The sequence below is a fragment of the Panthera uncia genome, chromosome A2 (genome assembly GCF_023721935.1).
Source record: "Panthera uncia isolate 11264 chromosome A2, Puncia_PCG_1.0, whole genome shotgun sequence".
In the NCBI taxonomy this organism is placed as follows: domain Eukaryota; kingdom Metazoa; phylum Chordata; class Mammalia; order Carnivora; family Felidae; genus Panthera; species Panthera uncia.
Genome location: NC_064816.1, coordinates 117097413 through 117109220, shown reverse-complemented (window position 1 = coordinate 117109220; position 11808 = coordinate 117097413). Strand labels below are relative to the sequence as shown.

The 11808-nt window shown below is 41.5% G+C and overlaps 1 protein-coding gene across 2 annotated transcripts; it reads left to right on the top strand.

The window, feature by feature from the left end:
• The first annotated feature begins 246 nt into the window (after window positions 1–246).
• GGCT (gamma-glutamylcyclotransferase) lies at window positions 247–11533 on the top strand. Of its 2 annotated transcripts, XM_049641652.1 has the most exons (4): window positions 254–663; window positions 4852–4997; window positions 6645–6780; window positions 9109–11533. In XM_049641652.1, the coding sequence occupies exons 1-4, from the start codon at window positions 523–525 to the stop codon at window positions 9265–9267; spliced, it is 582 nt and encodes a 193-aa protein (XP_049497609.1). In that variant the 5' UTR covers window positions 254–522; the 3' UTR covers window positions 9268–11533. The 2 variants fall into 2 exon arrangements, with proteins under 2 accessions (XP_049497610.1, XP_049497609.1); XM_049641653.1 differs by lacking the exon at window positions 9109–11533 and having other exon boundaries at window positions 247–663; window positions 4852–4909; window positions 6645–6734.
• Window positions 11534–11808: the final 275 nt, after the last annotated feature.

Sequence of the window (11808 nt, the reverse complement as noted above, 5' to 3'; positions counted from 1 at the left end):
GGGCGCGGCCAGGGCAGCTGTTTCGCTTCAGGGGTGCCCAGAGCTACCTAAAATGCACCCACAGCCAGGGAAGCACGCTTGCGCCACCTGAAGCTGAAAAAACAAGGCTGGGACGCTGGCCGAGCGACCCCCTAAACCGAACCCGCCAGACCTGACGCACCTCCGTGTAGTGCCGGCCCACTCACCAATCAGAGGGAGGCTTGAACACCGGGGCGGGACAACAAGAGGATCATGTCCAATGAGGAGTCGGCTCCCGGTCGCCTCAGGTCTGAGTATTTCAGAATCCTTACTGGAGAATTGAGAGGAGGTGATGGGCTTGGCCAATCAGATGGGGTGACTCAACATTTGTGACCGGCAGCCAATCGCAAGGGCGGTCGCATCCGACTCGCCGCGCCCACGCGTCCCGCGTTTCCCCTAACCCTAGAGTCGCCGGCCGGTTTGTCACTGAAGTTGGGACGCTCGCAGTCCCCTCCTCACGGTCTTGCCGCCGACACCGCTGCGGTGCAGGTGTCTGGGTGGAGCATGGCGAATTCGGGCTGTGAGGACCTCCGGGGCCAGGAGGGGGAGAGTTTTCTGTACTTCGCCTACGGTAGCAATCTGCTGACCGAGCGGATCCACCTCCGAAACCCGTCAGCCGTGTTCTGCTGCGTGGCCCGCCTGCAGGTCAGTGCTGCCCGCGGCCCTTGAAGCGTCGTGCCCACCCCTCGGACGAGGGAGCAGGATTTCCAGAAGTTGATTCCTCAGGGCCGGGAATCCACCTCTCGCTGATGAGAGTACGTCGGGGCTCTCTTCGCCGTCTGGGTTCTGCCCTCCTGAGCAAGCCCGTCTGGGTCTCCTAGAGTCCCCTCCTAACTTTCCCTAGGCTGCTCGTTCTGCCCAGGTCCGGCCACCCCTCTCGTGCCCACCTGCTGAATGGGCACGCTCACAGGATCCATTCGCTTGGTGCCTGAGACGCCTTCTCCGACCCCAGGGCAGAGAATCGGTTCCTTTCTGTTCCCTCCTACACCTTCGCTGCAGGACTTGTCACCTGTTGTAAAACTCCATTCACCCGCCTTTTGCTCCTGATTGGAGAGGTCCTGAAAGCTGGCAGGGAGTCTCATCCGTAGTGAGTGCTGAGCTCAGCTAAGTCCAGTGTCTGGATGAACCATAACCCACCTTGGTAAAAATCATTGCTCTTCACTACAGTCCATTCCTTCATTTGGTAGATGTTCTTCCCTGCAGATACAAAGGTGATTGAGTAAAGTTGGCTACTTTGAGGACCTCTAGGTCTATAGGAGGTAACACGCAAAAAAGAAAGAAATGAAAGAAGGAAAATTGTGCCAAACCTTTTGACATTGTTGAATTAGGCATGGTCTCTGCTGTTGTTGTCGGGGTTCTTATTTGCAAACAACAGAAAGTGGCTGATTTAAGCAGAAAAAAGAATGTGTTGAAAGGCTGTTGGAGGGCTCATGAATGACCAGGAAGGTAGGACTACAGAGCTGAGAAAACAAGCAGGCACAGGGGTGCCTGGCTGGTAGGTGGAGCATGCAACTCTTGATCCCAGGGTGGTGAGTTCAAGCCCCACTTTGGGTTGTGGAGCCTACTTAGAAACACACACACACACACACACACACACACACACACAGGCAGGCATAAAGGAAACCACAGCCACCATAACACAGTCAGTATCACAGACAGAACCAGCCCAGGAGGGCGCTGGTGCAGCACTGCTGACCTTGGTAAACATGGACGCTGCAATGTGCATCACTGACACCACCTGCTCTGGACCTTGCCTGGGCTGCCGCCACTATACCCCTGCAGTTCCTGAAACCTAAGTGTGGCCACCACCTCCAGGGTGTAGTTTCTGCCATCCTTGGGCACTAGCACCAGCTTCTGATTCAAAGCCCCACATGGGTGTCCTGACCGGCTAACTCTTGGCTAGTGCCCATGCCCTGACTACCAGCAAAGCTGGGAGAACCAACTGTTGGCATTTGAAGCTTCAAAAATGGGAGGTGGGCTACAGAACTTTCCACCCATCCCCCAGACTCAGAAGGTAGGGAATTGCCGAAATGTGAAAGAAGTTCAGATGCTTATAGTTGGGACCAATGGAAGAGCTATCAAGCAAATGATTATTCATTTACAGATATGGTGACTTTAAAAAGGAGACATGTTGTACCTTCCTCTCAGGTTTACCTTCCTAAAACTGATATTTTTTTTTTTAACGTTTATTTATTTTTGAGACAGAGCATGAACGGGGGAGGGTCAGAGAGAGAGGGAGACACAGAATCTGAAACAGGCTCCAGGCTCTGAACCATCAGCACAGAGCCTGACGCGGGGCTTGAACTCACGAACTGCGAGATCATGACCTGAGCCGAAGTCAGACGCTTAACTGACTGAGCCACCCAGGCGCCCCTAAAACCGATCTTTAAAAAAAAAAAAGAAAAATGAAGGCTTTAAAAAAAGGGTGGGGGAGGGTGGATGTACTAGGTGCCATGGAAGTGTATGTATGACTTGGAGTCCCGACCTAAGAGCTCAGTAAAGCTCTTCTTGAAAATACGACTTTTAAGCTGAGACCTGAATGATTGGGCAGGGGGAGGCAAAGAAAATAGAAGGGACAGCATGTACAAATGTCCTCAGGAAAGAAGAAGCTAGATCATCCAGCTACTATGGCTGGAGTTTAGTGTGTAAGGAGGATAAAGAATGATGACTAGAGAGGTAGGAAAAGGGCCGCATGTTATAGGACCACAGAAGACTTTGGTTTTTATCTTGAGAGCAATGAAAAGCCCTATTGCAGAATTTCAGCAAATGAGAGATCAGATTCACAACTTTGAAAGCCCCTTCTGGTTGCAGTGGGAAATGGATTGGAAGAGGGAGACAACAGTGAACGTGGGAAGCCCAGTTAGAAAGATTCTGAAGCAATTCATGCTAAAGATAATGGCACCTCGAACTGGAGTGGTAGCAGTCGAGGGTAGATGGGTTTGGGAGATACTTAGGAGATAACAGTGTTAAGCCTTGGTGACTGATTGTGAAGGGAGGAGGAGGCAACTAAGGTTTTTGCGGCAATAGCATGGATGATGGTGATGCTTGTAAAGAGAAGAGGAGCATCAGTTTTGGCGGGAGAGTTAAGCTCAGTTTGAACATACTGAGTTTGAGATGCTGGTTATACATCCAAATGAGCAGAAAAATATCAGTGATCATTGATTAAGTATTCACTGTCTGGGAGGCCCTGTTCCAAGCACTCTTGAAGTTTAGAAGAGAGATCTGGGCTGGATTAAAAGAGAATTGGAAAGCGAGGGGCGCCTGGGTGGCTTGGTCGGTTAAGCGTCCGACTTCGGCTCAGGTCATGACCTCGCGGTCCGTGAGTTCGAGCCCCGTGTCGGGCTCTGTGCTGACAGCTCAGAGCCTGGAGCCTGTTTCAGATTCTGTGTCTCTCTCTCTTTCTGCCCCTCCCCTGTTCATGCTCTGTCTCTCTCTGTCTCAAAAATAAATAAACGTTAAAAAAAAAATTAAAAAAATAAATAAATAAAAGAGAATTGGAATACTGGATGGTATTTGAAGTCATTGGAGGGGATAGATCATCTTGAGCAAATTGCTGATGAACAGAGAAAGGGGCCTAAACTGAGCCCTAGAAACTCTAACATTTAAAGACCTGGTATGGAGGAGGAATTAGCAAAGGGAATTGAGAGCAGGAAACAGTTTGAAAGTCAGGAAGAGGCTGATCAAGACAGGGTGGTTAACTATGTCAAAAGCAGCAGAAAAGTGGAACTTGGATTTAGTAATAGACAGCCAGTACCTAGTGTGGTTGTAACTTGTTAACAGCTCTCCTGATGTCCTGCCAGGGCTACTTGGTTCTAGAACATCCAGTATACCAACTAAAGGTACTGGTCACTCAAAGCAGCCTTTTTCCTGGATGTCTGACATTTTTAAGAAAATAAGGTGATAAAGATTAATTATTAACCTTAGATTTAATATCGAGTCCAACCTTTTAAATTTTATTATTAAGGAAACTAAGCTCTGGAAAGATGGAAAGAAATTTTCCTACACCAAACAACCAAGGAAGGGTTTTTAATCTTCCTCAGGATTATCTCCTCTGATTACCCATCCCTAACAGGGAATAAGCAAAACTAGCAACCTGGCTCCATTACTTATTAGTTGTGAGATCTTGGACAAGTTACTGGATCTTTATAAACTACAGGTTTTTTGTTTTTTTTTTGCTGTTGAATTAGTAAAATAAAGTTGTTGGCAGGATAAAAATGAGAGTCCATGTAAAGCTCATAGCACAGTGTATATAACCTAGTAAAGTTCTAGTGCTAGCTGCTCTTACGATTATTATAATAGTACAATTCATGAATGTTAGATGAATAAGTATCCAAATCACCCTCAAAATGCCAGCTCCTTGAGGACGTAGTGATATATGATGTTAGGATACTCTCTACATACATAAAAGTAGAGAAAAGGTTATAACCCCTACACAGCTACTCATCTTCAACAATTATGTGTACTATGGGTGCCTCTAAATTAAAATCTATGAGTATGTAGGTAGACTGAGAAGTAATTTTCAAAAATGAAAATAGTTGTGTTAAGGCATTGGGATTATGGGTTTTTTTAAACCTTCAAACCTGTTTATGGTAAGATATGTATACATCTAATATATTTAGCATGTGTTTCATTTTTAAAGAAGAATATGAAAAAATAAAGTCGAGATCTGGGTCCTTGTATATCTTTGTATTTTTTACAGTTTCTTACGCAGAGAAGGAACTCAAAGTTTATGTTTTAATTGCATGGAGTTCAAGGTAAATTTTTTATTTATTTTGAGGAGGGAAATTTTGGTTCAAGTGGATATTGATCCTGTCTTTTTGGTTTCCTTTGTAGGATTTTAAGCTTGACTTTGGCAATTCCCAAGGCAAAACAAGTGAAACTTGGCATGGAGGTATAGCCACCATTTTTCAAAGTCCTGGCGATGAAGTATGGGGAGTAGTATGGAAAATGAACAAAAGCAATTTAAGTTCTCTGGATGAGTAGGTGGCTTCTAATTATAAGTTAAATAATAACTAATTCAGAAAGTGGATCATATGCAAAGATGTGTATATGTGTATTGGTTTTTCAAACCATATACTATATTCTTTATACTTTAGGGTTAATATAAAGGTATATTATGCATTTCCTAAAAAGAAAAGCTAGGGGTGCCTGGCTGGGTCAGCCCATAGAGCGTGCAATTCTTGATCTCAGTATTGTGAGTTAAAGCCCCGTGTTGGGCATAGAGCTTACATTAATTTAAAAAAAAAAAAAAAAAAAAGGTCTAGAAGGGTCACTCTTTTCTTTTCTTTCTTTTTTTTTTAACGTTTATTTATTTTTGAGACAGAGAGAGAGCATGAACAGGGGAGGGTCAGAGAGAGAGGGAGACACAGAATCTGAAACAGGCTCCAGGCTCTGAGCTGTCAGCACAGAGCTGGATGCGGGGCTCAAACCCACAGACCGTGAGATCATGACCTGAGCCGAAGTCAGACACTTAACCGACTGAGGCACCCAGGTGCCCCTACTCTTTTCTTTTTAAGTAGGGTTCATGCCCAGCATAGAGCCCAATGGGAGGCTTGAACTCACAACCCTGAGATCAAGACCTGAGCTGAGATCAACAAGAGTTGAACACTTAACCAACTGATCCATCCAGGTGCCCAGGGGTCACACGTTCTGATTAAGATTTGGGGAAGATGTTTATAATCTCTTCTGCAAAAAATGGAAGCCCTTATTTTTGTTCTTTTTATCTTTTATAAAAAAAAAAAAACTCTTTGCAATTTCGTATTGTGAAAAGTCACAAAGATGTTTGTAATTATTGCATTTTCTTAATTGGTTTCAAAGCAGTTCAATTTTTATTAGAGTCAGTTTTTAAAAAACAATTCTTTAAGGTAGCAGTTGAATCAGTAAAAAAGTAATAATAATTTGCAAAAACTTTGATAACATATCAGAAATGCCTTGATACTTTTTATACCTAAGACTCAAGAGTTGTATGGTAGAGCATGTATACAAAGAAAGCTGGCAGAATAGGGTAGGACTTGATAAGAACAGATTATCTGACATGCTTCATACTTTATGTCACTGGTGAATGAGAGTGAACCATTCTCTCTACTTTTCTCTGGGTGGATATTCTCTTGCTTAGTAGCCTAGAGAACAATGTTTAGGGGTACAAAGATTGAAATAACTACATTCAAGCATGTTTTCCAATAGAATAAATAGAGATCTGTTAGAAGTATACCAAGTAATAGTAAGGCTGAGGCTTTCTAATTGGAATGCTAAGTTTACTTTTGATGTGGTAATTTTATATGTTCTACTATATTCCCAAATACATAGGGAGGACATATATCCATATACAGTTAAATTTTTTTTTTTTTTAACGTTTATTTATTTTTGGGACAGAGAGAGACAGAGCATGAACGGGGGAGGGGCAGAGAGAGAGGGAGACACAGAATCAGAAGCAGGCTCCAGGCTCTGAGCCATCAGCCCAGAGCCCGACGCGGGGCTCAAACTCACGAGCCGTGAGATCGTGACCTGAGCTGAAGTCGGATGCTCAACCGACTGAGCCACCCAGGCGCCCCAACAGTTAAATTTTTAATTCAGTAAACTAACTTGGCTAAGTCATGTATGTTAAAATTTGGCTGTTCTGGTTTCAGGCAAGAAGGAGTTAAAAGTGGAACATATGTCCCAATAGAAGTTAATGTTTATACTCAAGAAGGAAAAGAAATAACTTGTCGAAGTTATCAGATGAAAAATTATGAGAGTGCTCCCCCATCTCCCCAGTATAAAAAGGTAAGCTACTTAGAAAGACTTTTGACGATTGCTCTTTAATTTTCACTGAGCTAAGCTAAAAAATATCTTGTTTTAATAAGACTTTGTGTGTGTTAAATTCTACATGAACACTTCATTTTAATCAAAATGTTTTTAATGCAAATATGATATTTACCTAACATGCAAATGCAAATCGAAAGTGTTCAGATTTATTTGTAACGATAGAACCATGTTCCTAACATGTATTTATTTTAAAAAACTTTTAGAAATATACATGAGCCATAATTCTAGACATGTATTTTCTTTCCTAAAGTAGAAAATAGCACATATATGCAAATTTTTGGTAGATTTATTCTATACATAGGCTTTTGTAATCATTTTTTTCTTCCACAAACCAGTATTTCATAGCACCGAGATTTATTTTTATGGAGAAAAAAATATATTTCCTACTACTGAAATGTTTCCATCCCTGGATGGAGGGAAAAAAGTCACACTGTCTTTCAAAATCAGAGGAACCACTCCCACAAGCATAGAAAAAGAATGTGGGATAGAAACCCCACCATCCCTTTTTAGAAACCCAAACTTAGGTACTATTGGAAGGCCTAAGCAGGACATAGCACCTGGAGTGGATGACCCAGTTCCTGGGCCTAATCTGGAATTGTCTAGAGTTAGCCTGGTATGGATCTGGGAAGTACGACTGAACATAGTTGCTATTTATTCCCTCATGTGTAATTTAGAGGTAGAGTAGGCTCTAGGATTAAACTAAAACTGCTCCCTATAAGCCATAAATTAAAAAAAAATTTTTTTTAATGTTTATTTTTATTTTTATTTTTTTATTTTTTTTTTCAACGTTTTTTATTTATTTTTGGGACAGAGAGAGACAGAGCATGAACGGGGGAGGGGCAGAGAGAGAGGGAGACACAGAATCGGAAACAGGCTCCAGGCTCCGAGCCATCAGCCCAGAGCCTGACGCGGGGCTCGAACTCACGGACCGCGAGATCGTGACCTGGCTGAATTCGGACGCTTAACCAACTGTGCCACCCAGGCACCCCTTTAATGTTTATTTTTGAGAGAGAGAGAGAGAAAAACAGAGCACGAGCAGGGGAGGGGCAGAGAGAGAGGGAGACACAGAATCCAAAGCAGGTTCCAGGCTCCAAGCTGTCTGCACAGAGCCCGATGCAGGGCTCCAACTCACAAACCATGGAATCATGACCTGAGCTGAAGTCAGACATTCAACCAACTGAGCCACCCAGGCACCCCAAACTATAACTTTTTTTTGAAGAATTGTGTTTTTTCTTAATAGATCATGCCAACTTCATACAATAATTTTTTGTCTTAATATAAAAATATTTTAAATTCGTTGGAATGACTAGAATCAAAAACATAAGAAGTAACAAATGTTAGTGAGGGTGTGGAGAAAAAGAAACACTGATGCACTGCTTGTAGGAATGCAAATTGGTGCAGCCACTGTGGAAACCAGTGTGGAGGTTCCTCAAAAACTTAAATAGAACTATCATATGATCCAGGAATTCCACTACTGCATTTTTATCCAAAGAAAACGAAAACATTAATTTGAAAAGATATATGCACCCCTATGTTTATCACAGCATTTATTTACAATAGCCAAATTATGGATGCTACCCAGGTGTCCATCAATAGTCAATAATATGGATAAATAAGATGAGGTGTGTGTGTGTGTGTGTGTGTGTGTGTGTACGTGTACACAGTATATATACAATGGATTATTACTCAGCCGCAAAAAAGATCTTGCTATTTGTAACAGCGTGGATGGACCTAGAAGGTATAATGCTAAGTGAAATAAGTCAGACAGAAAGACAAATACCACATGATTTCATTCATATGTGGAATTTGTGAAATAAAACAAATGAACAAACAAAAAATACCCAGACTCTTAAACACAGAGAACAAACTGGTGCTTGCCAGAATGGAGGTGGATGAGGTGATGGATGAAATAGGTGAAGGGAATTAAGAGCACACTTACCATGATGAACACCAAGTAATGTAAAGAACTGTTGAATCATTATATTGTGTATCTGAAACTAATACAACATTGTATGTTAATTATACTTCAGCTTTTAAAAACATTTTAAATCATGTTACTGAGTAAAATTGAAATTCAATGAGGATGTGTCATGTGACCTTGAAAACTCCCAGCACATTCGTGCTTACTTTGAGGGGAATGACTCTGTGTCTGTATTTTGTCCTATAATTATTTATCCTAGAGTTATCTGAAAGCTAATATTTCACACTTGATACAGCACATGAAGCTGTGGTATATTAAATTATGTTCCTAACTAAAAGGTTTTTTGTTTGTTTAACCATTTCTAGGTCATTTGCCTAGGTGCAAAAGAAAATGGTTTGCCACTGGAGTATCAAAAGAAATTAAATGCAATAGAACCAAATGACTACAAAGGAGAAGTCTCAGAAGAAATTGAAGACATTATCAAAAAGGGAGAAACAAAAACTCACTACAACATAACAGAATAGATCTACAGATATTTTCTGTATGTGCTAATATATTTTTAACATTTAGAACAGGAATCTGAGGTATCTCTGTGTTCAACAGTGCTCTGAAAGGATATCTTACTTAGGTGATTCCTTGTTTTCAGACTATAAAAAGAAACTAGGTTAGGAATTAAATGATTGAAAAGGGGGCCGTGAGGCACTGGAATGCATGACAAATGGATGCAGGTACTCCTATGAACAAAGTTATTTTCTGCATTTGAGTGTATCCTTGCTCTGTGACAAAGGAGAGATTTGCAATTTAATGATCGTGCTGGTGAATTGCTCTGCTCTGGGATTTTTTTTATCAGCTTAATAAAGAGCGAGCAAACTGCAGAGACAGCTGATGATAATTTGTTTTTTTAATTTAAAAGTGGCATACTGTTCTTAGAGAAATAAATGTATTTGTGGTTGAACCTGTATTCCCTACTAAAGTACTAGATTTCACTTTAAGAGACTCATATCATCACACATACTGGGTCTGGCGTTGGCTCTACACAGTCCGTACTAGAGGATTATTGCATAGACTCTAGAACCACACAGCCTAGGATCAGTTATCAGTTCCACCACGTTCTAGCTGGGAGACTGGGTTTTTTTACTTTGTGCCTCAGTTTCCTCATCTATAGAGTGAGGGCAGGTGAAACACCTATGTCTTAGGATTGTTTTGAGAAGTAAATATATGTAATGAGCTTCGAACAGAGGCTGACGCATAATAAGTATTAGAAATCACTAATGTTGTTATTAAAGAATTAAGTTTATACAGAGCCATCCTTGGAACAGTATTTTAAAGTAGAAGAGTCAAGATGATGAGGGAACACGTTTTATGGAGGCTCCAATTTGATTCTTGGCTTCTTAAATTTATTTACTGAACAAATGGAGGAAAGAAGAGTCATGAATAAAACAGCACTGGTTATTAAAAAATCAGATCTCTGGAATGCAGCGAGCTGGACTTTTGAAACAGGTTATTGGAATGAAGTGAGCTAGCTGCAGGAACATAAAGATTTGGTTTGTTCTCTTAGGAAAAATAACTTTTCAGCTACAGTTGCTGTAGTGGAACTGAACCATAGACTTCAGGTTAGATCATGTTTTATAGCTGTTACACCTCACTGTTTTCAGGTATACCCTCCAATATTCTAGTTTTCTCCAGTTCTTCACTCCTCCCAGGAAGACCAAGTTTGTCAGTACCTGGAACTCAGTTATGGTAATATAGTGAGCAAGGCTCAGTTTTGATGTAAAAATAGATTATTCTAGTAATCTATTTCACCCACCTAAAATGACAATTTTAATTAAGGAATTTGAAACTCAATAAAACCTTCATGTCTGGCCTTTTGACAAAAATCTGATAATCATGAGGAATATTGCTTTTCCAGTCGTTTTCAAAGAAGTACTACCAAATGTCGTAAACAAGGGATTTGCATTTCTACCAGTGATTTTGGCCCTCCATCTACAATACAACCATCTCCTGGATAAACTATAACAGTTTTTGAAAAGCATTTCTGGGCTTGCAAGAAAATAAGGAAAATCTTCAAGGCATACCAATCCCTTTCCCACAAAAAGAAAGAAGATAAACTCTTTTCTAGCACTGTACCTGACATCTTTGCATACAAATGCCAATTATAGCCCTGGAATTTGACTACTAACCCTTGAGCAATCCTGCTGCAGGACAGGAAAACAACCTGAGAATTCTGTATGAAACTAGGATGCTTCAAGAGAACTAAAATCCCTAAATTAGTAAGATTTGTGGCTTCCAGCAGAGGCAAATGCAAATTCTCTCTGAAGAAGGCAATTCTAATTTAGGTCCTCAGAATCTCCACCTAAAAAATTTTAAGATAAGGAAAATGATATAAGTGAGAACAGAAAAATCATCTAGATCCCTAAGGTTTTGAGATACTGATCAAAAACAGTGTAAGTATATAGACTGACTTCTGAAAAGATGGAGTAGACATACTCTTTCTTACTCCTTTAGTTAAGTACAACTAATAAACAAGACTCTAAAAGAGGGAGAGGAAGACTAGCCAGGGACCTCAGGACCCAAGACAACATGGTACTGGGTTGTCTCAGGCTTGTAGCTGAAGAAGCCAGCAATCTGAAAGTACCAATGAGTTCAGACAAGCAAAACAAGAAAAACCTACTCTGTAGTCAAAGGAATAGGAAATAGACAATCTAGCAAAATGAAACTTTCAGAGAATAAAAATGCTCTCCAGCCAAATACCACAAAGAAAAATTGTGGGTCCCCCCCCCCATCTCTACACATGCCAGGAAAAGTCAGGAGGGGAGCCTAGACTTAACACCCTCACCAGGCTGTAATGGGGCACCCTAACATTGTCCCCTACCACAACTGCCAGGGTGGTGTCAGAAAAGGCTGAGTAGGAAGCTACCCAGCCATAACAGGCCTTCCCTCTTCCCCCCACTCACCATAGTGTTAGTAGAGACCATGCAGGGAGCCTGGACTTCCAACTGCCCATCTGACAGTAACAAGGTGCCTCCCTCTCTGCTGGGGTGGTGTCAGAGGCCAAGTGGTAGGTC